Below are 24,435 nucleotides of genomic sequence, written 5' to 3'. Positions count from 1 at the left end.
TTGTGTTCAGTAAATATTACATTTTCTGTTCGATGTTGTATATGATTGATTAGCTTATCATTATGACTGTTATATTAATAAAGACAATAAAAAGCAAAAAGTATAGAGTAAAGTTACATAAGGTATTGCGAACATGCTGTATAATTGTCTCAACAAACGCTTGAAACATAAGTCTTATTGTTCAAAATAGATAAATGTAATTTTTTTAAACAACTGCGAAGCTGTGAAATTCCAAAAGATCACAGCTGCCAATGTGCTAACCTTTAATTAGAAGGTTGAAAAGCATTCTATTGATTATATTGTATATTTGATCTATTGATCTAGAACTCTATGTACTTGTGTGTTTATATACTTAATTTTTTTACTTTAATTTATTTTTTAATTTAATGTTTAATTTTTGTTGTATATTATATATTTCTATTATTCAGACCCACAACGGTTTGTAACTTTGTTGCTCAGTAAAGGGGGGGAAATATTACTCAAAATTACTAATTCTACAATGTGAAAATACTCCACAAAAGCCTTCCATTCAAAACCTACTGAAGTAAAATGATATAAATGTAGTTAAAAGTATTGTTACAGTGAAATATTGTCAAGAGTTTAACTATAATATCTAATGTTTCTGGATTAATACTAATGCTGCATTCATGTGCATGTTTGTAGTGTAACATATTCTATATCATCATACTGTATGTCCTGTTAGAAACACGTATCTCCTGTTTTCAGCTTCCTAATGAACCCTTTTCCAGCTGATCACAGAGGCTTTTAAACAGTGTATTATTAGGAACAGTGAATAAAGCCGTCAGACAAATGTAGTGAGTAAAAAGTAGAATGTGATGTAGTGGACGAGAGGCAACAAACATTAAAACCAACACAGCCCATGAAACTAATCTGAACTCAAGCTCCTCTTATACCACTTTAACCACATCTCATGGTCTTTATCAGGAGCTTGAAGGCTCCAGACAAAGCACGCAAATCTTAGATTGAATTTCATTTTCTTTTTGTGGGTCAACAGTGAACCTTTACACCCAAGTAGACTTGGGACTGAAGTCTGGAGACGCTTGGTCAGATGGACATGTGACCGTGATAAACACTAAATCAACAGGATGTTTCAGTAAAGTGCTGCTACGTGTGGTTTATGTCACACTATAGCTGCACGCCTGTTGTTTTTAACCTTTATGAGAACAGTTTATGTGCCATCGATCAATGGATGAGAGCAACAGAACTAGAAACAAGTGCAAACACTTTATTGGACAAAAATGCTTTTAAGCTCTCACTGAGAAAAACAGTCGGTCAGTGTTAGAACATTGAACGTTTGGCCTGCACCTGTTTTTAGATGCTTGTTGAAGAGAAGCGTTTATTGATGAGCCACGTGTAAAACAGCCGAGCAGTCGTATCAAAAGAAAAGCAAGAAGAAAAGAGCTGCCAGTCCACTGCCAGCAGGGTTCCTACGTTCAAAACCATGTCCCTTTAAAAAACAGTCCTGTATATGTGAAACAGCAGGTTCAAATATGTATTCATATCCAACAGCAACCATTAGTCAGCTCATCAGATAGTTGGCAGACCGAAGTCTGAGTAAAAGATCCAAAAAGAACAAAAATGTTCATGTTTAAGCCTCTAAAATGTGAAAGTCGGCTCATAGTGCATCACTGGACTTTTTAACGTTTTCTGATGTTAATTCCAAACGATTGTTTGAGACAATAAGTTGTAGATTAATTGATTATGAAAATAATCATGAGTGGGAGTGGCATTCGTTTTCACACATTATTCCTGAAACATTCAAAGTGGGACTTGATGACGCTCCTTGTAGACGTGCAATAGGAACCCCGCGGCTCGGTCTAGTGCGTCTTCAGCTTGTCTCCAAACAGTGTCATGAAGAGTCCATACAGGAAGCCCCCTGTGAGGATGAGCAGTGTGCTGGACACGGGGCCAAAGGACAGGACGGCTCCAAACCCGTAGAGGAGCAGCAGCAGCAGCATCGTCTTGTAGCTGGCCAGCAGCCGTAGGCTCAGCCTCGGCCGGCGGCCCCTCTCCAGCGTCCGCCGCGATACGGGGCTCTGCCTCGGTCTGCTGCTGGATTCGGGATCGGCCAAGTAGTGACGACCCAGGCGACCCAGGAAGTCTGGACGTGAGCAGAGTGCATTCATGTGCCCTCCGAACTGTGGGAGAAGTGGACATCTCTTTAGTTAAATGACTGTGAGAGGTTTAGTGATACTCATCATTTATCAACAGATCACACCAAGAAGCTTCAGTTTAAAGAGAAAAAGGGTCCCTTATTTATTCTGGACAGGTTCCCATCAAGCCTCCACAGTCTATCTTCTATATGGTGATGTACACAGGAAGGACATTGTGTTGGTTGGAGCTTGATTGGATGGTTGAAAAGATTAGCTTACCACCCTCTCTAGCTCTCATTGATTGATGGATCTCATAATAGGATAACAACAAATAGATATGTATTGTTAAATAGGTGAACTATATGACCAGGGATGTGATCTAAAAGGGTTAAAAAGGTATCTTCTGTTTCAGCTGTACTTTAAGGCTAGAGATATACTTTTAACCATGTGTTATTTTCGGAGGATGTACACAACCCAAGCTCTAAAAGGATACGGGAGGCTGTGTCATGTGCACATCAACGCTTGTTGCTCGTTAAAAGTAGTATATAAAGTACATCTCTGGCCAAAGTGGGACGCATTTAAAAACTTAAGAGGATGAAATTTCAAGTCCCAGAGATACAGAAGTCGTGTGTCTTCAGCTTCTGTACTGTGAGGATTCCCCTGTCAAACAGAATATTTGAGCAGCGTACAGTTACACTGGACTGCTAAAATGTGGACGGGCTAATAATAAAGCATGGTACAGTGGACTATGGCTCCGTACACCTCCATTGTTGCTTAAAGCCATTCAAACAAATGGTTTGCAATATCATGTTCCATGTTATAACAAGTGACAGCTACTGCAGACAGACAGCACTCACCCTGCCATTAACCAGAGAGGAGATCCTGTAGAGAAGCCTGACCAGCAGGGCGTTCTCGTAGCTCCTAATGGGCTGCAGCTCCGGGTCTCCTTGATACTGGATGTCGAACCTGCGCAGTCCACTTATGATCTGCCCAAACACACACACACACAGTCAGGGTTTTAGTCTTTGCTGCTCGGCCCACAGGTCTCTTCTCTTGTGCCGTGATGGGAACACAAACCTGCATCCTGCCCAGGTCAGTGAGGATGAGTCCGTCCTCTCCCTGGATGCAGTCTGGCAGCTGCTTGCAGTTGGCGTCATCCTGAGAAGAGCCCAGGTTGGAGATAAGCTGAGTCAGCTGCCCTTGGTTCAGCTGCAAAACAAAGAAATGGGAAATTACCAATGTGAACAATGAGGCGTGGACGATACTGGAACAAAACTGACATTGCAATAATTTTGTCTTAATAATTTATTTCAAAGTTAAATACATCAATTTGATGAACTTTGAGCACTAAATCAAGAGTCTAGATCTATAAACAATTTGGTGCTCCAGTAAAAACGTTTTCATTAAGGGCAGCTTAACTAGACGGGCTCCGAAGAGTTCATCATGAAAAGTGTGGGGGCCAACCTCGACTGTAGCTCATTGATCACTAATACTGGATTATGAACATGAGAATCATCTCCAAACATCACACATCCTGATATGTGACTACTGAGCATGCACACATCACACTGTCGATGCTGAAACAAGATAGGGTGCAGCCATGACAACAATAACTGTCAGCATGATTAACATGAGTAACTGAAACGTTCCTCTGAATAACAACACATTGAATTTACATCATCAAATAATGAAATACACCAAATATACTTTGGTTCATGACCAAATACCTGCAAAGCTCAATGCAATAAATACAAATAGATACGACATTAATGGGAGTAATCTGACCTTGAAGATTTGACACAAGTTCTCCAAAGCTCTGTCCAGGAATTCGTGGGTCTTCTTCAAACACTCCCCGCTGTCTTCCGGCTCGGCCCCGGTGAAGGTGTTGTTGAGATCGGAGGCGCCCATCCCAAACCAGGACAGGAATGAGTTGTTGGCCGCCACCTCGCTGGCGTGATCCGATATCCTCTTGGCTGTCTGTCTGGCTTGGGCAATTATCTGGATTAACTTCATGACCTGCAAAAACACTGGACTTTGAGCCACCATGACAGGTCATTTTAGAGCGACTTCCTCCTGTATTACCCTTTTACCCCTTACTGACGTACAACTATGATGAGAACAGAACCTTCTGGTGAGCAGACATCAAGACTCAAAACATGAAACTCACCACCACTCTGAGCTCGGTGCCAAACATCTGTTTGTACTGGCAGTCCTGGCCTTCCAAAGCATAGACGTGGCTCTTCACCCTGAAGACCATGTCCGTCACCGCTCGTTGCCTTGACGACAGGAAGCTGCCTCCTTGGCTCGGCGTCAGGTAGCCGCGGGGTTGGCGGTGGTGGAGGACGTGCTCCGGCTCCAGAAACAGCTGCTCTCCTGTTTGGTTCAGTTCGTATATGTTAGATCAGGTCACCAACATGGAGCCACTGACTCACAGACCCGTTCTACACCGTCCCATGGAGAGGTGCTGGGTTTAGGTAAAAGTAATGATTTTAAAAAGTCAGTGGGACTTGTCCAACATCCATGACCTTAAAAAACACTTTGGTGGACACACAACTTTACACAAACATGTGACAAATGTGATATTGTATGACTTTCAATTATTGATATTAAAAGAGAAATCATTCAACTTTTTTTTAAACTACTCATTTGCATGTCAATATATGTTTTTCAAACTGTTGTTTTTGTCTGAACCAAGACATTTTTTACTCCTTTTATGTCCATAAAATGTTTTCTCATCTCCATCCCACTGAAGTTACAGAAGCCCTGAGAGGAAAGTGAGATTAAGTCTGGTGATCCATTTAGTAAATGTGTTCTCTCCTGTGTTTATGACTGAAAGAAGTGTTAAACGGATGATCAGAAATGTTTTTCTTCATATGATAAGGAAGAGGACATTGATTTAACAATACTTTTACAAATATAATACACTAATGTCAAATACAGATATATAACATATTGATTATTCTGATTTTGGCATTTCTGCCCTCACCTTTCTGGATCATCTCAGCAAGGTTTGGCTGAGCAAAGACTTTGGCCACCCTGAAGACCATCAGTGCATTTTTGGCATTAACCAGATCCGTCCTCACGGCTCTGTTCAACAACACCTGGAAGAGCTTGGTGTACATGAGCAGGTTCTCCTGAACAAACGACTCCCTGAAAACAGAAAGTTAGTGACTCTAACAAGTTGACTGCAGCCGATACAACACAGTCACCTCATTAAGATGTGCTACAGCATGACCAGAATAATTACCATATTAGGCAACAATAGGAATGACTTGATGCATGTTGAAGTTTCATTCATGTTTTGTAGGAAAATGAAGACCACTGCATGTTGGATTATTCCAGGAGAGATGTCTACATTCAGACAGACTCACCATTTGTCCGGGACTGTTCTGTTTTGGTCTGGCTGAGTACTGGTCTTCTCCCCCGTGTATCTCCAGGGTTGGATGTAGCTCAGCCATGTCTCCAACACCTAAACACACAGATACACCTTCTTAACCATGAACCATGCTGAAACAAAGCTTTACAGCTGAAATAATCATTGTGTAGTTAGAAGGCAGGACTCTGAACGTCCGACTCTTTAACATAGGCTGCTTGTTGCGATAAGTAAGACATTAAACCTGTTGTACCGTCACACTTCTCCATACAATGGTGCATCAATTAAGCATCTAAAGGAAAGGCCTTTGAACCATTGAAGCACAGTGTTTCCCCTAGAATTTTTTTCAGGCCCGGTGGTACCCACCGAAAAAACCCTAAACAGACGAGACGTGTGGGATGATGTATTGGTGCAGTTGGATAAAGTCAGGTGGCACAGCAAGCAGTCTGCAATTCTGCAATTATTATATTTGCATTCAACATTTTTGTTCAACCAGAGTGTATTCAAGGTCACAAGGAGAGAGTGACTTATTAAGGTGCTGGTTGATGGAAATGATCAGGGTCCAGAAAAATATGTCTGGAAAATGATGAGCATCACATTAATAGCTACAGATACTGTAAAACACTACAACGACATATGAGTGCATATATTGTCTTATTTTATCAAGTAAAATATAAGTTATAGGTTTACTCAACAGCAGTTAACTCAAAGTTCCACATCTTATCAAAAACAATCCTCCCCCCCGGGGAGGGGGGGCAAACGGGCTTTGGCCGGTTGTACATACGTCATCACGTCCTAATACTACACACACATGGCGTGATGTTGTTTTTAAGGAGCGCCGTCTCTGCTTATATTTCTCGACAACACTCGACCTGCATCAGCGCATGTGCGCACGAGCGGATCTGTGCGAGCAGACAGCGCGAGCGCAGCGGGTTTTGGACGGAGACACACAGCGGCATTTTTATTATGTAAAAATAAATAATAATGTAACGTAATAAAATAAATATTATGGACCCTATGGACCGGTTCCGCTCACACCACGAGTCTGAAGAGTGCAACAGCTTGTCAAAATACAGTGTCAACGTTCCGTGTTTTCAAAGTAGAAAGCGACATCGTGGTGGTTTAACGAGGCGGAACGGCATCAGAACAACATCAAGCCCGTAAAGTACACGGAAGAAGAACGTAGCGGGAGCGCGCGGCGAGGATTGTTGCGGCCGCGCGTCTTGCGGAGCAAGTCTGCTGTGCTGCGCGGAGGCGCTCCTAATGTAAATGCTTATTGATTTATGAATTAATTGATAGGTGGCTTATTTTATATTGATTTTTTTTTTTGGCCTGGCGGCAGGTCTCCTTGGCCTGGCGGGCCGCCAGGCCTGTACAATGGTAGGGGAAACACTGAAGCAGTCAACTTCCAGCTTAAAAAGGCAGAAATATTGTAAATATCTAAATAAATATGTTCTCAAGGGACCTACCGCTCTGAACGAGGCATCTAGAGGCCAGTGACCGAAGCAATGCTGGAGAAACAGGTAGAGCTTCTGTTGCACAAAACGCTGCACCACCACTCTGTAGGCAAGAGGGACACACGTTACACACACACACACACACACACACACACACACACACACACACACACACACACACACACACACTACTCTGTAGGCAAGAGGGACACACGTTACACACACACACACACACACACACACACACACACACACACACACACACACACACACACACACACACACACACACACACACACACACACACACACACACACACACACACCACTCTGTAGGCAAGAGGGACACACGTCACACACACACACACACACACCACTCTGTAGGCAAGACACGTCACACACACACACACACACACACACACACACACACACACACACACACACACACACACACACACACACACACACACACACACACACACACACACACACACACACACACCACTCTGTAGGCAAGACACGTCACACACACACACACACACACACACACACACACACACACACACACACCTCTTGAACTCCTCCAGTGGGCTGGTGTGAGTGTGTGAGTGGGCCGAGGGTGACGACGACAGCTGCTCGGGCTTCAGGCTGTTGGAGAAGGCGTGCAGATGTTTGACCAGGAGACGCACCACCAGCACGTGCTCCTCCGTCGGGGTGAAGGGTTCCTGAAGAGACGACCAGTCACACAGTGCTACAGGCACACCCAGTACCAAAGCAGCCCGTCATAATGCATCCCAGTCCCAATGCAGCCAAACTATCACCAAAGGCCCAGCGCGTTCTCTGTTCTACAGAGCACAGAGGTCTCACTACACTGAACCAGTCTGTCCAATGTTACTGGTCCATACCGTCAGCTCCGTGTACTGGTGCTCCTATCTGACCCATCTGGGTTAGTAGGAAACCTATGATCATTATTTCCCCAAATTTAAGTTGTAAGAATGTTTCAGACTGATTCCAGACATATATATTTAATTAATTTTATACTGGATGTGTATGTGCACTATATCTGATGATAAAATTAGCACTTCATGACATTCATTTATTAAAATGTAAAGATCAAATTACATTTTAATAAATAAAAAAAAGACAGAATGAAAGGTGGGACCTCAGTGCTCCATGAGCTGCTTTGTCAAAATGATGCCATGTTTTCCATAATGCAAGCAAACACAAGCTTTGCCTCTGTGAAGCAAATATATGTGAATTTAGGATTAAAAATAAACAAAGAAATGTATATATAATACATTTTATTACTGGCATGTAAATAAAGATTGTTCCAAGATATAGTAGTAGTGTATTTTGCTTTACTGAGAGCAACAGTGTTAATAGACATAAACTATCAGTCAAATAAACATGTAAAGCAACAAAGCACACCAGACTTGGTGTAAAACAGCATGCCTTGAAAAACCCACAAACAGCAAACATCCAAACCAATTCAAACGTTGCTCTAAGATCCAGATAACAAAGCTTCATCCAGGGTTACTTTTCCAGTCAAGGATACTTCTCTTACAGTCAGACCCGGGGCCTAGATTTTGAGCATATAATGTAATAATATACTCTCTTGTGGATCCGTATAGGACTAGTAGGGATGCACGGATGGGACTTTTTCAGTCCCGTTACCAAGACGATACCTAGACATGGGCTGATACAGAGCACTGATCCAATACTGGTGTTTAATTCATATTCTGTATGCCTCACTGTGTGGAAGAGAATGGGATCATTCTGTAATGTATAAGGCAACATCAGGCTAAAACATTGCTCTCCTAACTTCATAAAACAGAATGTAACACATAAATCCATATTTAGAATTGTACTAAATCATTATTTATTATTAAATCAATACAATTTGGATTACAAAAAATAATTAAAATCCATCAAAAAATTAAGTGTTTGATTAAGTTGTGTTGAATTGTGCAGTAATGCTGCAGGCCCAGGAAAAGCTGTCATTGTAACTGATTCAGCTATCTCAGTCCATGTCAGTATCAGATCGGTGCATCGACATAAGATCGACATAGCCCCCTTTAAACAGTCAGCATTTAAACAAGTCATCGAAAAACAAAATTATTATTATTATTGATGAGAAGTGAAAAAAAGAGCTGCAATTATGGAATTAACCATATAATGGGCCTGGATTGTCTTTTACTATTGGGTTGTGGGCTCACCAACCCATTTTTTTTAATTTTAGACAAAAAAAATTGGCCAGTGTCAGGCTTTTGATTAGAAATGTCTTTTTAAGGACAGTTGGTGAATGAGGCCCAAAAGTAGCAGTCATAATGTGCAACTCATGAGCCGTAGCTAATACCTGGTGTCTGAGGGAGGTGTCTATATGAGAGAAGTACCCTTGACCTTGACCTTAACTGACTGAGGTTTACCTCCAGGAGGCCCCAGAGGGGCGGAGGTGAATGAAAAGGTAAAAGTACTTGGTAGGTGTGGAGGGTCCCAGAGCCTGGTGGGGCGTAGGGTTGGCACGGCATGCTGGACATACTGAGGCGGTACTGCAGCAGCGCCAGCTGTTCACCCGTTACCACCAGGAGGGAGAGGAAGATGAGGAAGAGGAAAGACAACAACAAAAGGTGGACGAGCAGCAACAGTGTCAAGAGAGGAAGAGTGACAAGGAAGAGGAGGAAGAGGTGGCAGGAGTAAGGTAGACATGAGAACAGCAGAAAGAGGAGGCAGCGAAAAAAGGAGAAGGCAACCAGATGGATCAAAGACATTGAGGAGGAAAGGATCAGAAACGGGAGGGGAGACAAACACAAAGAAATGTTGACTGTGGGAACAAAATGCTGTAACGGCTAGGGAAGGATGGCGAGGCCTTTCCTCAACGGCAGACTCACAGGATCACATGGTCATAGGGATGGGAATCATTTCACACAGGATCAAACTGATAGATATGTCAAAACAAATGAATGATAATCATTTGACACATGGAGAGGTCTGCAGCCATGACAGGAGAGCCAACGTGGCTATTATCAACCAGAAGTGACTGGAAGAGCAAATCCACACGTTGAAAAATAAAAATAAAAGTGTGACCACCAGTTTGTCTGTTACCTGATGCATCACGTCACAAAATTAGAAATTATTTCTAGCTTTAATCATTCCCAACCCTAGTGTTTAACATCATTAACAGAGTGGACTTCAAACTGTAAGATTTTGTTTTGTACTAATAACATGTGTCACATAGAGGCTAAGTCCCGCCCCTTCCTGTGGAACACCACTTATTTTGAGAAATGTTTGGGAAATGATGTTTGACAATTTAAAAGATAATTATATATGTCAAGAAAGTCTCACATTGTCATATAAATGAAGACTTTCCACCAACAGTGAGGTAAGTGGCGTCTCTCTGTGTGTTGGGTACCAGGATGTAACGTTACTATAACAACAGGTCTCTCTGTGTGTTTGGTACCAGGATGTAACGTTACTATAACAACAGGTCTCTCTGTGTGTTTGGTACCAGGATGTAACGTTACTATAACAACAGGTCTCTCTGTGTGTTTGGTACCAGGATGTAACGTTACTATAACAACAGGTCTCTCTGTGTGTTTGGTACCAGGATGTAACGTTACTATAACAACAGGTCTCTCTGTGTGTTGGGTACCAGGATGTAACGTTACTATAACAACAGGTCTCTCTGTGTGTTGGGTACCAGGATGTAACGTTACTATAACAACAGGTCTCTCTGTGTGTTGGGTACCAGGATGTAACGTTACTATAACAACAGGTCTCGCTGTGTGTTGGTACCAGGATGTAACGTTATTCACACTAACAACAGGTCTCTCTGTGTGTTGGGTACCAGGATGTAACGTTACTATAACAACAGGTCTCTCTGTGTGTTGGGTACCAGGATGTAACGTTACTATAACAACAGGTCTCTCTGTGTGTTGGGTACCAGGATGTAACGTTACTATAACAACAGGTCTCTCTGTGTGTTGGGTACCAGGATGTAATAACAGGTCTCTCTACTTTCCCCATCCAGGCTGACAAAAACCTATGACCCAATTTTTGGGGACACAGGAAGGGGCGGGACCTAGCCCATCTATACTGCATATAGTGAGATTGTTTTGTTAAATATAATTGTTTGGGCCGTTCCTGCTAAATTCTTACAGTTTAATTCCACTCTTCTTCACAGACACTGAACACAACACAATTGTCAGCAGTGTTAAACGATGTGCATTTGGCACAGGAGAGGTACATTTAAAGACAACTGGAATGGTTATGATGCAGGTGAGAGTTGATTTCACTGTTTCCTATGCAGCCTTATGGAGCAGTTATGTTGTTAGACTGGTTTTGGACTCACTTTAAACAGAAAACCCATAATGTTTAATTGTTTTTGTGACATGTCACACTCAGACCAAACAACGATTCAAGCTGTTGGGAAAATAACTGAAAAAAGATAGTTGCAGCTCTAGTTTTAACTTAACACTAACTACAGAGAGCAATACTGCTACATAAAAACTGTGGAAACAGTGTTATTAGCTGGTTAAGCAAGTGTGTACTAAGTCCTGGGATCACATTAGCCATGCAACTCAGGGTGGACTCTCACTACACCAACCGGACCGCGCCCAGGCAGGATGGAGCCTAAAGTCTGGATTGTTTGGCCAGTGTGATGCTCCGTTGCCTACTTAAGAACGGTACGCTTCCTTTGAATTTGAGTTTGGTACGGTTCATGCACAGCACGGCTCTAATTACTGACTGACTACCATATGTGAATCTGTCCAATCATCACCTGTAACTCTTCAAGCACAATCCACTAAAGAGCACGTGTTAAAGTCTTATTCTACCATGTTTCTCAGCGACGGGAAGTGGACAGAAAGCAAAAGCAGTCTGATGGTGAGAGTAACATTCTCTTCACCAAAACCACATCAACTCAACCAGAGCCTCTAAGCTTACTCTGGTGTCTTCCTGCTCTTTGCAGCTTTCCATCATCAGCTTCTCACAGGCCCGCCGTTTAGTGTGATATCTAAATATGAAGTTAACTATAAACTATCACACATTTCAGTATAGGGGACATCCAATTACTGCATACCAAGTACTTATGTGTACAAATATGTGGTGTCGTGACAACACTACAGAGCATTTTGGAATTTTTGGAAAATGTAATTTGTGTGTTTGAATTATTCCTTGACGTTGTGTTATTCTGTTGTGGGAAGAATTAATTGGAATTTACAGTATTTTAACCTGGACTATTCCCCAGGAAGGTTTCAGGGAAACTGTCTCTGCCGTTATACTGTCTTCAAATAAAGTCAAAAAGCTAAGTGTGATGGCAGATTTTCCTGGAGGTCAGAGTTCAGCAGGATACAAAAGCAACACCAGCAGACCTCATAGGGAACCACACAGACATTTGTCAAAGGCAATTTCCACAAGACATAAGCCCTCAAAATTGTTGTTGTGGTAGCAGGGGAAACAGCAACAACCCTACAGGGGGTCGAGTCGAGCATCTCTGCCTGGAGATGCTTGATACAGTAAAGGGCATCCGATAAGCTGTGCAACCTTCAGAAACCATCACAGGCATTTGTGGTTTCACACACACAACACACCAACAAAACAAACACTTGGTGACGTGGACATGCCGGCATGCAAAGGTGACGTGGAAGAAAGCAAAAGCACTACTAGCAGGAACACATGCCAAATGACCTAAGACAGCAGCTTTACTCATATATAATAATAACATTTCAGAGAAACAGGGATGCCTGCTGAGCCAGCACACTGCAAGCAACTCAAGAATCCTTCTGACTTCAGGTCAGCTCGTTCGTCTCTCGGGAAATCATGTGCTTTGGTACACTATGCGGCTTAGTTATAACAGTCCTGGTGGAATGTAGCTGCTTGCAGCTTGCACACAGTGTTATGGGTGAAGTGGTCATTCAGCATTGGAAAAACAATACATCGTTTTATTTCAAGCTTACCTAAAACATGGATTTTCTTTATAACCAAGTGGCCTGTACCCAAGCCGTTGTCTTCAACATGTGAATGCTGTGCAGATGTATTTGCATGTTTAAAGCTGGCATTGCCACACTAATAGTATTAGTATTATACTGATAATAGAATTAAATTCCAATGGTGGCCGTAGGATTGTTTGACTCATGTCATCCAAACATTTCCTAAAGTCAACATTTATTGAAAAAAAGATATAAAAGATATAATAATTTCCTAAATTCTGCAGTCAAAGTACTGGTTGCTCTCCTGCTGGCTGCACACATATGGAGGCAGCACATGTATTAACAGGGGGTCTAACAGCAAGTGTTGGGGGGTGATAGCGTGATAACATTTTAAAAATGTTTTTGTTCAAAAACCTCAACAGAAGCGTTGAATGTAAAAAGAAGAAAAGACATCTGCAGTTTGAATCTCCAACATTTGCCCAGTAAGCTTTAGGGATGCAACAATCCAGTTAGCCCACGGTTCAACACGTACCTCTCTCGCGCTCTCTCTCTGTGTATGTTCCCCCGGAGTCCCTGTGCTCTCTTGCCTAGCAGGTCTCCCTGGACCGTAGTGGAACCTGGTCCGGACTGCACTGATGTTGTGGTCTTGTTTGCCTCTTACCGCCTGTATTTTTAATTCAAGTAATTGACTAAAATCTGCATCTCTACTGTCACTAACTTGACTACTCCCAGGATCACTCCCGGGAGTCTGGCTATGCTTTCTGGTCCAGCAGAGTCCACTGAGGTCCTGACCGATGCAGACTGCTAACTGGCCTGATGCTGGAAACACCACATTGTAGCTCCACCTGCCCGCTGTGTGACTGCTCAACTACTCCTGCTTTCTGGTCTACGGCGACGTGGTTGGGATGGATCCATCTCGGCGTGGCTGTGCCTGCTGCCATGGACTACTACTGTTGATACTATTGCTTCTGTTAATGCCACCACTACTGTTAATGCTACTACTACTATACTACCAACACCAAATGCAGTTGGAACCCAAGGGCCTGGGCTGCACAAGATTTCTGCCTAAAATCCTATTAAGGCAGTTTTTTCTGGCCACTGTCGCTGTAACGCTTGCCCCTGGGTGATGTTGGGACTCTGAAAATGTGTTGACTCTTGAAATTTTGAGCGTATTCTAGTCCTGCTCAATGTGTTAAGTGTCCTGAGATGACTTCTGTTGGGATTTGACACTATAAATTAAATTGGATTGAATTGAAGTTCTTGGGTTACAGTTCTGTTGCGGTACACATTTTGTGCGCAAAGACATTTACATTTAGACAGATTCAAGTGATGATAATAAAATAAATAAATATTTAATACACTTTCAAATGTAAAAGTGCTTCTTAGCCTTGACGACTGGTATAAGATTAAGTCACTGTTTTAAATATACCTGTAAACATAAAGTCACTGATTTCAATAAAACTACCTGTACTTCAGTAGTCTATATATGACGTTCATACAGGGGACGGTTTGGAGTAATCTTCATCTCCACTCCGACATACAGCAGACCATCACAGTGAGATAACTCTGTTGGAGCTCCAACTATCCGGGACTCTGTGCTTTAGCCAGTTCCATGTCGATGCCTTTCTGTTGTTTTATAGAAACATTCTGTGTAGCGTGAATCGAGCGTGCTGCGTTCAAGTGCTCCTCTAAAGCTCCGACAGCCAACTCAGAGAGAAATACGATATAATTCCATAAGGATGGAAACGTGAAATTTTATTGCAAAACCGAGAATACCTCAATTCACAAGTGTGTATTGAAGCGTGCAGGGCGTACCGTACGGTTCAATATTATATAGAGAACCGTTGCATCCCTAGTAAGCATGTCAGTTTGTTGCCGTTTAGCTTCACCCAACCTGCCGAGGATGTTTTCTGAATTTACCAGCCACAATAACTGTTACCTGTTACACAACATGGTTTAAGGGGAGGAAACTAACGATATGAGTTAGTCAGGTCCACAAGGTTGCTGGCCACAACCATTTTCCCACCCAACATGGTGGGCGTGTGTGTGTTGTCAGCAGGGGGGGTGTGGTCAGCCAGTCAACAGCCAGCCGTGGGATGCGAGAGGAAGGAGGGAGAGGAAGTGAGGGGGGATATTTCTCTTACCTTTACCTGAGGAGACTGAAGCTTCTGGTACATCTCTAAGGAGTAATGATGGAGCCAGATCTCCACAAACATCTGAGAAACACACACACACACAATCTCAGGACACAAAACCCCAGCACAAACCATTTTGAAAACTCAATCTTTTCATTGTACGGTCAATTGTCAAATCCCTCTTACCTGTAAGAGTGTTTCGGACCTCCAGATTTCCTGGGCTGCAGGGTCTGCGTTCACTGAGGGTTGATGGAATATGTGATGTTTCAGGAGACTGGGACTGTGAACGCCATAACCAGCAAAAGAAACACTGGCAGATCTGTTGAAGTTATGACAGGAAAGAATAAGAAAACATTGGGGATTCTCGTTCGTTGAAAGGAAGAAAATAAATGATCATGTCTTCTTGCTAAAATCTTCAGACATTTGTGACCAAAGCTTTCTGGCTCCAGATACCTCGGTGAAGGTGCCGTGACGGAGCCTCTGGAGTCAGAGAACGGTGAAGGGGGAACACTTCCTTCGCTGGGGAGGAAGTACTTCAGGTAGGTGTCCACGAGCACAAAGTAGGCGCTGTCAGCGGAGCTTCCATGTTGGCCTTGTGGGAAGCTCTGGAAACAGAGTCGTGATCAGGCCCTTACATTACACTAAAATTATTTCTTAATTATTGCAATAATCACCTTAAAAAGAAAACCTTTATGAATGCACATTTTGACTTCAAAAGCCCAAAATGTGGCACAAACTTCATCGGACAATGATGAAGTTCAAGATGCTTTTAACTCAGAATACAGTATTTTGTCAAACTCACCTTTGGTGTGATGAGACAGGAGGCAAAGTTGAACATGAAGAATTCAAATGGGTCTGCAGAGCGTTAAGGAAAAGTCCTACTGCACAGTGATGTGAAGACAGTTCCCTCCCTCGCCTCAACCCTCCCGATGGCCTCACTTCACAAATTACAGGCAAGATTATTGATTGATTGATTAAAAAACATTTGGCAACTATTTTGCTAATTGATTCATTATTCCAGTTTGGGTTGGATCTATCAGTCGGACAAAGGAAGTCGAGCTGAAACGGCGTTTTGAGAGTCGATCTTCCGTATGAAGATGTACTTCTGAGTTGGGACGATATATGATTTTATCACGGATCAGAATAAAAAACAAAACACTCACAATAAGTTGAACGTGGTGAATTTCTATTATTGGGATAATCGTAAATATCAGTGTGCTTTGAAAAGTCTATTTTACTATCATATTAGAGATGCGAAAAATAGAGACAAGACATTTTTTTTCTAAAATGCATTTATATTTTATTTATACAGGGAAACCTTATGATTTATGATAATCTTATTATTTGATTGATTGACTCTTGTTCAATTCAATTTGTGTCAATGTGTCTCATCTGTGACACAATAACAATCCCAGGATGTTTGAGTGATGTTTCTGATGATTATTGGGATAATATTGTTCTTTTGGCCAGGATGAAGTATGACATGAAGTTTTCATACCATCCCATGTCCATTTCCAGAGAGGGGACAGGCAGAGAGACAAGTAACGTTTGGTCGGATTGTTAAAAAGATTCACTCACCAGCTTCTCTCACTCTGATTGATGGATGATAATATTGATGATACATGAGCACATGGTATTACTGGTTGGTACTAGCTGATGGAAGAGTCATATTTTGTTTTCCAGGAAGTCAAAAATATTGGATTTTGATATAGAAATAAATCTATTGTTAAATAGGTGAACAATATGAACGAAATTCACCATTTGTTTCACTACGTTTATATAATAATCTTATTAGCAGATTAACTGACAATAAAAACAGACAAGTGTCTGTTAAACATACGTATATGATTTATTATTATTAGCTCATGTTCTCTGATACCAGGAAGTCCAGCGTTGTGTTGGGAAGGATACTGAGGGCGAGGTTCAGCGTCAGCAGCCCAGACAGGGGGAACTGCAGCTTGTTGTGGAACAGGGGACAGTCTGGGAGGACTCCCTCCTGGATGCAGGCCTTCACAGGACCCTGCAACACACACAAGGACCATAATGATCAGGATGAGGTGAAGACACAATTCTGACAATCCTTCAACTGGAATAGTCCTCAATACCAAATCAAAGGACATTTCATTATGGATATAATCAGCATCATGTTATCCAATGAGATAATGTTTTCATCTCCATTTGACTAAATCATTTTTATTGCAGCACATTATGTTTTAGTCACAGACTGACCAAATCTCCATCTTTGTTTTGACCAACTTCCTGCTGACTTTATCTATAACCACACCAGAAAAAAACTCCAACTCCAACAACTGTTTCCAAAAGGTTTCATTTCTATTTGTGATATTAAGGGTTTATATATGATACAAGATTGATACAATATTTCCATGCAAAAATCACAATATGATTTCTTACTGTGAACTGAATTTCAATATTCCATGAAAGAAAAGTTATAAAAATGATTGTATGCTGTCAAATATAGTTCTTCTAAAAATATGAACGGAAGATCACATTCCACTTTTTTTCAGCAGAACTTAGCACCTTTATCATATCACGGATGACTGGATGCAGAAAAGCCTCGTTGATGACTTTTAGCCAGCAGTCATTCTATCACTAAAGGTGCATTATCACAGTGCGTCCCGTGTCTGCCACTCCATCAGGGTTGGCTAAATGTGTTACACAAGCTTACACTGCAATCTGTTTAAACTCATTTAAACATGCATTACAGATGGGATGCCAGGTGCTCTAAAATTATTGTTAGATTAAATGCCGAACTAATGAAGACTCCTCATGTCTGAGCAGCACACAAACACAAAGTCTGTGTTCCGCTCTCAGGACGTTTGTAGCTTCTCACTGGAACTCTGTGGTCTGAAGTTTAGTCTTTTCTCTTAGTACTTTCAGAAAACGTCTATTTTATGTTTGATTTTTTTACCGTTTTGTGTTCTTACAGCTGAATAGGACTCGTGTTAAGTTTCCGCTCACAGAAACTATGGAACATTTCCGGTTTCTGCCGCTTCACAATAAAAGCTTTAAAATAACAAAGGGGTACTTTTATTGTAAATAATTTATAGGAAAGGAACGTGTTTATTTGCGTTAGACCCAATCCTTCATAGTCATATGCCATACCTTTTTATTTATTTGAGGTTCATAACAGTACATTACACTAAACATTTGTTGGTCTCATTAGTTTGTGCCAAGTTAAAGAAATGTTTAAATATTGAAATGTTAACAAAAAATGTTTTGATATCCATATTGTGTGAATAGTTACATTGATCAAGTAATGTGAAAAAATCGATAACTTATAAATAAATCGTTTGGGACAGCTCTAATGTTGAGAGTATCACTAAGTGTAGCTCGTGATGCAAACACTAAAGAGACAGCTCTTACCGGGAGATAATTGACAGGTATTTCATATTTGTACTCTTCTGCTTGAAGTTTATAGACGAGCTTCATCATCGGCCCACTGAAAAGAAATGAGATAAGAAGGAAAACAATGTTTGATTCTTTAAACCCACGATGGATCATATAAGCCTTGCCTGATGTGATGATGGAGGAGAGAAGCTACCTGGGGTTTAGAAACTCCAGAACGATGTTGTACTCGTTGCTACGTGAATGCAGCAGACGCAGGTTCCAGCCGGCGATGACGCCGTCCAGACTGCCAAACACGCTCTCCACCAGCCAGGGGAAAATCATGTGCAGCTCCTGAAGACAAACGCACACAGATCCTGGATCAGAAGCTGGAAACACATTTTAACACAATATTTTGACAGCTCTGATTTAGAGTGATCTTTATCTGCAGCTAAGCAGAAAATACCAGCTTGGAACACAATGAATGTAAATGTAATGTCAATGTAATGAATGGACCAATTGGTGCAGCCTCAATTAAAATATGATTTAAATTAGGAAATGTCCGTTATTTATGTATTTTTGAAAATGACAGGAACCCCTAACTTCTGGAAGGAAAGACATGTAACACCAAAGGCATGTTAACCCACAATATGAATACATAATATTTGCACTTGTGTTATTCTCTACAAGAAAACAAAAAGGTTATACATATCAGTTAACTATCTCCCTAACCAAACTACTGGACTAACTACCTAACTACATACCTACCTCCCTACCAACCAAACTAACTAACTAACTACTGAACTAACTACCTAACTACCTACCAACCAAACTACTGGACTAACTACCTAACTACATACCTACCTCCCTACCTACCAAACTAACTAACTAACTACTGAACTAACTACCTAACTACATACCTACCTCCCTACCAACCAAACTAACTAACTAACTACTGAACTAACTACCGAACTACATACCAACCAAACTACTGGACTAACTACCTAACTACATACCTACCTCCCTACCAACCAAACTAACTAACTAACTACTGAACTAACTACCTAACTACCTACCAACCAAACTACTGGACTAACTACCTAACTACATACCTACCTCCCTACCTACCAAACTAACTAACTAACTACTGAACTAACTACCTAACTACATACCTACCTCCCTACCAACCAAACTAACTAACTAACTACTGAACTAACTACCTAACTACCTACCAACCAAACTACTGGACTAACTACCTAACTACATACCTACCTCCCTACCTACCAAACTAACTAACTAACTACTGAACTAACTACCTAACTACATACCTACCAAACTAACTAACTACTGAACTAACTACCTAACTACATACCTACCAAACTAACTAACTAACTACCTACCTAACTACATACCTACCTCCCTACCTACCAAACTAACTAACTAACTACTGAACTAACTACCTAACTACATACCTACCTCCCTACCAACCAAACTAACTAACTAACTACTGAACTAACTACCTAAAATGGTAAATGGTCCTCATTTATATAGCGCTTTTCTCCAAAGCGCTTTACAGTGTTGACTGACAGTCACCCATGCATTCACTCAGTGAAGCACCGACAGCTGCTCTCCAGCAGAACATCAGATGTCCACAGCAATTATTATTATTATTATATACAGGGCTACGCTGGTGCACACAATTCAGAAGATATGTGATATCTTATTGTTAGAATCATCATTTGTTACCTTTATTGTTTTGATTTATTTTCTTTTTAATCTTTTATTTAATTTGAACATGTATTGTTCTAAAAAAGGCAATCCTGTATGTTTTATATTATCCATATTTGTGAATGCAAACAAATATGGTTTTGTGATTCTTTGTCTAATGATGTGCTGAACATATAATCCATGGCTCAATAAAATATTAAATATTTAAGACTAATGACTGTAACACATGAGGGCATGCATCTTTGATTGTACCGACATTGAAACAGAAATAAAGAAAGGGTGATCTGCAATATCACCCTGAATGTATCATACAGAGCAATACAATTGTATTTGTATTCTGTGCATATCTCTCCGTATGAAAAGTACAAACCACAGTACAACATTCCTTTGATGATACGGAAAGTGAAGCTTGGGGCTAACAGCTGTCTACAAGCACTGACATAAAAGGTTAGCTCAGCTCTGCTGTCTCCAGTCAAGAGACAAACAGCTGACCGAGTCTGCAAAGCTGCTGTGTCATGCACAAATCCAATGGCATTCTTTTATCAATAAGCTTGTTCAAACAGCATGTGGAGCTTTAACAAAGCATCCATACATCTGCTCTCCGTTACAGAGGACATGCTGAACTGCATGTGTGGTTCCAGTGTTTCAGTATGATCATTGGCCCAAAAAGAAGCAGGGCTTTATTATAGAATATCTGCAGTCATTTTTACATAATTGCATTTTGTGCACTAATCAATCCATTTTTATTAATTTTTTTTTAAGGCAAAATGTAAAGGCAGAGTACGATGGATTACAGTCAATGTAGGTAAACAAACAAAAAACGCTGTGGGGCGGAGGGCAAAATTCCAAAATAAAACTCAATATTTGAGAGAGAAAAAAATCCAAAATGTATGAGGAAAAATGTGAATATTCTGAGATTATACAGTCATAACCTCCACAATTTGAGGAATGATTCATTTGATGATCTTTCGTACTGTGTTCAGCTGTACCACAAATCCCATTTGAACTGCCCATAGATGTAACTAGCGATATCCTTCATCTGTCCATTGTATTGTTAGTTCCTGATGCACAAAAGCTACCAGCTCATTCAGTACGTTGTTAGACCCAGACCCAACTCTTTTCAGAGTCCGGATGCTGATGATAATATGGTGATTCGGAGAACTCGCAAGTATTTCCTTATTGCTAAAGTGAGGTAAATGTTTGAGTTTTTTCTCAGAAATGTAACACTTAAATCTCAGAAAATAGAGAGTATTTTTCTCATTAATGTACAACTTTAATCTAGTATTTTCACAGAATACTATGCTTCACTTCTCTACCATGATAGTGATCTACACAGCTTTTTAAGTCACCTGCACGATATTTACGATTATCTTAATCATCACAAGGACCAATTATTGAGTGTTTTTTAATCATCATCCATGAAAAAAAATGATCCTTTATCGCCCCATTCCTAAAATACATATCATTCATCAATATACAGGTTTAACACATCATATTCAGCAGCATACAGACATATATACAGCCTATACTTCAAAAGTTCATTACAGACAGCATTATAATTGCATGAACAAAACATTTGACAAGACAGCAGAGGCATGTGAGCGGTAACGGTACCTTGGCAGGATATTCATCGATGATCTTCACCAGGTCCTGGCATCGCTGGAGGAGAGGCTTGGTGGTCGAATCTGCTCTGAGATTGGCCTGGAGACACACCACAACACGTTTGGTGAGTCACTAGTGACTCGTTTTAGATGGAAGACTAAAACAACGTATGAACGGTGGTAGTATGAGAATCACGAAGAGCTGGATTAATTGTAAACAATAATGCCGAGAGAGACTCACCAGCAGGAAACTGGGCTGCTGTAACGTTGGAGCAGCCATGTGGGACCCTGGTGTTGAGTTCTTCCTACGCACAGTCCACTTGGATCCTTCTGGAGAAGGTAAACACGAACTCAACTTGAATTTCTTCAGCTGGAGTTAGCCGGCGATATACCAAGCTAGCCTAGCATAACTTTGTTAGCCCCATCCGCGGTAAAACAACGCGCGCCGTTCATCATTTAAATCAGCGGGTGCTGTGGAAACACAAAGATAATGGTTTATTCTGTTAACCCGACGACAATGTCTCCTGTTGAGTGGCAACTCAGCAAACACAGTCAATGAGCCATGCACGTTAGCCCGAGCCGGCTAGCTAGCAATAGCTAAATAACAAGTGACGTAGCGACAGCAGCGCTCGTGACGTCGGCTAGTGTAACGTTACCTCGCAAACAGTTACACCTCAGTGAACACTTCTTTACCTTCGCCGCTGGCAGGAATTAAAAAAACAAACTCGACTACACTTTCCCATCAACCGCGTTCGGTTTTCATCAGTGGTTCAAACGCGACCGTCGTCTTCTTCTGTGGTGTTTCAGTTGGTAGTCATGTTGCACAATACTGCCACCTCCCGGAATAACTCAACTCCTACAACTGGAGAGCCCTTTCTTCCAATGAGCGCAATGGCTACACTCTCAAATTCTTCAGGGTAAGCCTCTCCCAGAGTTCTCCTGTTAATTATTTACAGGCCACCTAAATATTCGTCAAATTTTTTCGATGATTTTACTGAATTATTGTCTAGCATCTCCACTGATTTTGACTGCCTAGTTATAACTGGTGACTTTAATTTTCATATTGGTGATTTGAATGACAAGGGTGCAAAAGAACTTTTTAATATTCTAGACACATTTGACCTTTCTCAACATGTGAAAGAGGCTACTCATTGTAAGGGACACACCCTGGACCTGATTATCACAAAAGGTCTCCATGTTTCTGATGTTTTTGTGACTGATCCTTCATTGTCTGATCACTTCTGTGTTTTCTTTAATATTTCTTTCATTCCTGACACACAAACAGAATCAAATAAGGTCAAAAAGCGGTACATCAATGAACATGCCAATGTACTCTTTAAAAATGCCATTTCCTCGTTACCACCTCTAAACCCATGTCATGCTGATGATCTTGTAAACATCTTTAATTCCAAAATTCTGAATGTCATAGATGTCATTGCACCTGCTATGGTTAAAACAATTTCTGGTAAGCAAAAGGCACCCTGGAGAAAAGCTGGTGTTGTGACAGCCCAGAGAAGAGAGTGCAGGAAGGCTGAACGAATCTGGCGGAGTACTAAACTTCATATTCACCATGACATCTATAAAGAGAGCCTCCGGGCCTACAATTTAGTCTTAAAAAGTGCGAGAGAAACATACTTCTCCAATATCATAAACAACAACACTAATAAGGCGAAAACCCTATTTGCAACTGTTGACAGACTGACCAACCCCCCAACACAAGTACCAGCTAAACTCCACTCCACGCAGAAATGCAATGAGTTTGCATTCTTTTATACTAATAAAATTGAAGGCATCAGACGCGCCATCAATATCTCAAACAAAAAAGTTGGATCACCACCCTGTTCAGGCAAAAGTAACACAGCAATGATGGCAAGCTTTAATGCCATAGACTCTAAAACTCTAGTGGAAACGCTGACAAATCTAAAATCATCCACCTGCTGCCTTGATGCTTTACCTACCAACTTTTTTAAGAATGTTTTTGACTGCCTATCAATAGACGTATTGCAAATAGTTAATAACTCCATTCAATCAGGCAATTTCCCAAAGGCCTGCAAAACTGCAGTCATTCAACCTCTTCTAAAAAAGCGGAGCCTAGATGCCTCTATTATCAACAACTACAGACCAATTTCAAATCTACCCTTCATAAGTAAAATAATTGAGAAAGTTGTCCTCCAACAATTAAATCACTTCCTGGCTTCAACTGGCTGCCACAACAACTTCCAGTCAGGATTTCGACCTTTTCATAGCACCGAGACGGCCCTTAATAAAGTTGTAAATGACATCCGTCTTAACACAGACTCTGGCAAAACTTCAATATTAATGCTATTAGACCTCAGTGCTGCATTTGACACTGTCGACCACTCAATACTCTTGGACAGGTTGGAAAACTGGGTGGGGCTCTCAGGCACAGTCTTTAACTGGTTCAAGTCATATCTACAAGATAGGAACTATTTTGTTTCCATTGGCGACTTTGTATCAGAACCTACCAATGTAACGTGTGGAGTCCCCCAAGGTTCAATCTTGGGGCCGACTTTATTCAACATGCTCCCACTAGGACAAATCATGCAAAATAATAACATTGACCACCATTGCTATGCCGATGACACCCAAATCTATGTAGCACTATCACCAAACGACTATCGCCCCATAGATCTTCTGTGCCAGTGCATTGAGCAAGTCAAAGACTGGATGTGCCAAAACTTCCTACAACTAAATGAGGACAAAACTGAGATAATTGTTTTTGGTGCTAAAAAAGA

At 41.2% G+C, this 24,435-nt stretch overlaps 1 protein-coding gene across 7 annotated transcripts; it reads right to left on the bottom strand.

Moving 5' to 3' along the window:
• Positions 1-1,232: 1,232 nt before the first annotated feature.
• On the bottom strand, positions 1,233-22,484 carry smpd4 (sphingomyelin phosphodiesterase 4). Of its 7 annotated transcripts, none has more exons than XM_084025566.1 (20): positions 22,373-22,484; positions 21,921-22,009; positions 21,693-21,779; positions 18,568-18,704; positions 18,390-18,465; positions 16,917-17,025; positions 15,808-15,860; positions 15,459-15,610; positions 15,192-15,324; positions 15,015-15,086; positions 9,370-9,507; positions 7,514-7,668; positions 6,957-7,047; positions 5,486-5,583; positions 5,101-5,264; positions 4,282-4,487; positions 3,900-4,130; positions 3,192-3,323; positions 2,972-3,100; positions 1,233-2,159 (listed from the first exon to the last, which is right to left on the bottom strand). In XM_084025566.1, exons 2-20 carry the CDS (start codon positions 21,957-21,959, stop codon positions 1,839-1,841), a joined length of 2,523 nt encoding a protein of 840 aa, XP_083881692.1. In that variant the 5' UTR covers positions 21,960-22,009; positions 22,373-22,484; the 3' UTR covers positions 1,233-1,838. The 7 variants fall into 7 exon arrangements, with proteins under 7 accessions (XP_083881692.1, XP_083881691.1, XP_083881690.1 ...); XM_084025565.1 differs by having other exon boundaries at positions 21,921-22,150; positions 22,373-22,466; XM_084025564.1 differs by having other exon boundaries at positions 21,921-22,150; positions 22,345-22,445.
• Positions 22,485-24,435: the final 1,951 nt, after the last annotated feature.

This window comes from Eutrigla gurnardus (genome assembly GCF_963514095.1).
Source record: "Eutrigla gurnardus genome assembly, chromosome: 2".
Taxonomy (NCBI): domain Eukaryota; kingdom Metazoa; phylum Chordata; class Actinopteri; order Perciformes; family Triglidae; genus Eutrigla; species Eutrigla gurnardus.
Note: the sequence above shows the minus strand (reverse complement) of the source record. Positions and strands in the feature narration are given on the sequence as shown.

Bases quoted from the DNA above. Each gene is read 5' to 3' on its own strand.
- smpd4 (XM_084025566.1), bottom strand. From the start codon at position 21,959: ATGGCTGCTCCAACGTTACAGCAGCCCAGTTTCCTGCTG. The intron at 15,861-16,916 runs GTATCCTTCCCA...AACGCTCTGCAG, and splicing joins GACGCTGAACCTCGCCCTCA to ACCCATTTGAATTCTTCATG. The intron at 5,265-5,485 runs GTGAGTCTGTCT...TTCTGTTTTCAG, and splicing joins AGAACAGTCCCGGACAAATG to GGAGTCGTTTGTTCAGGAGA.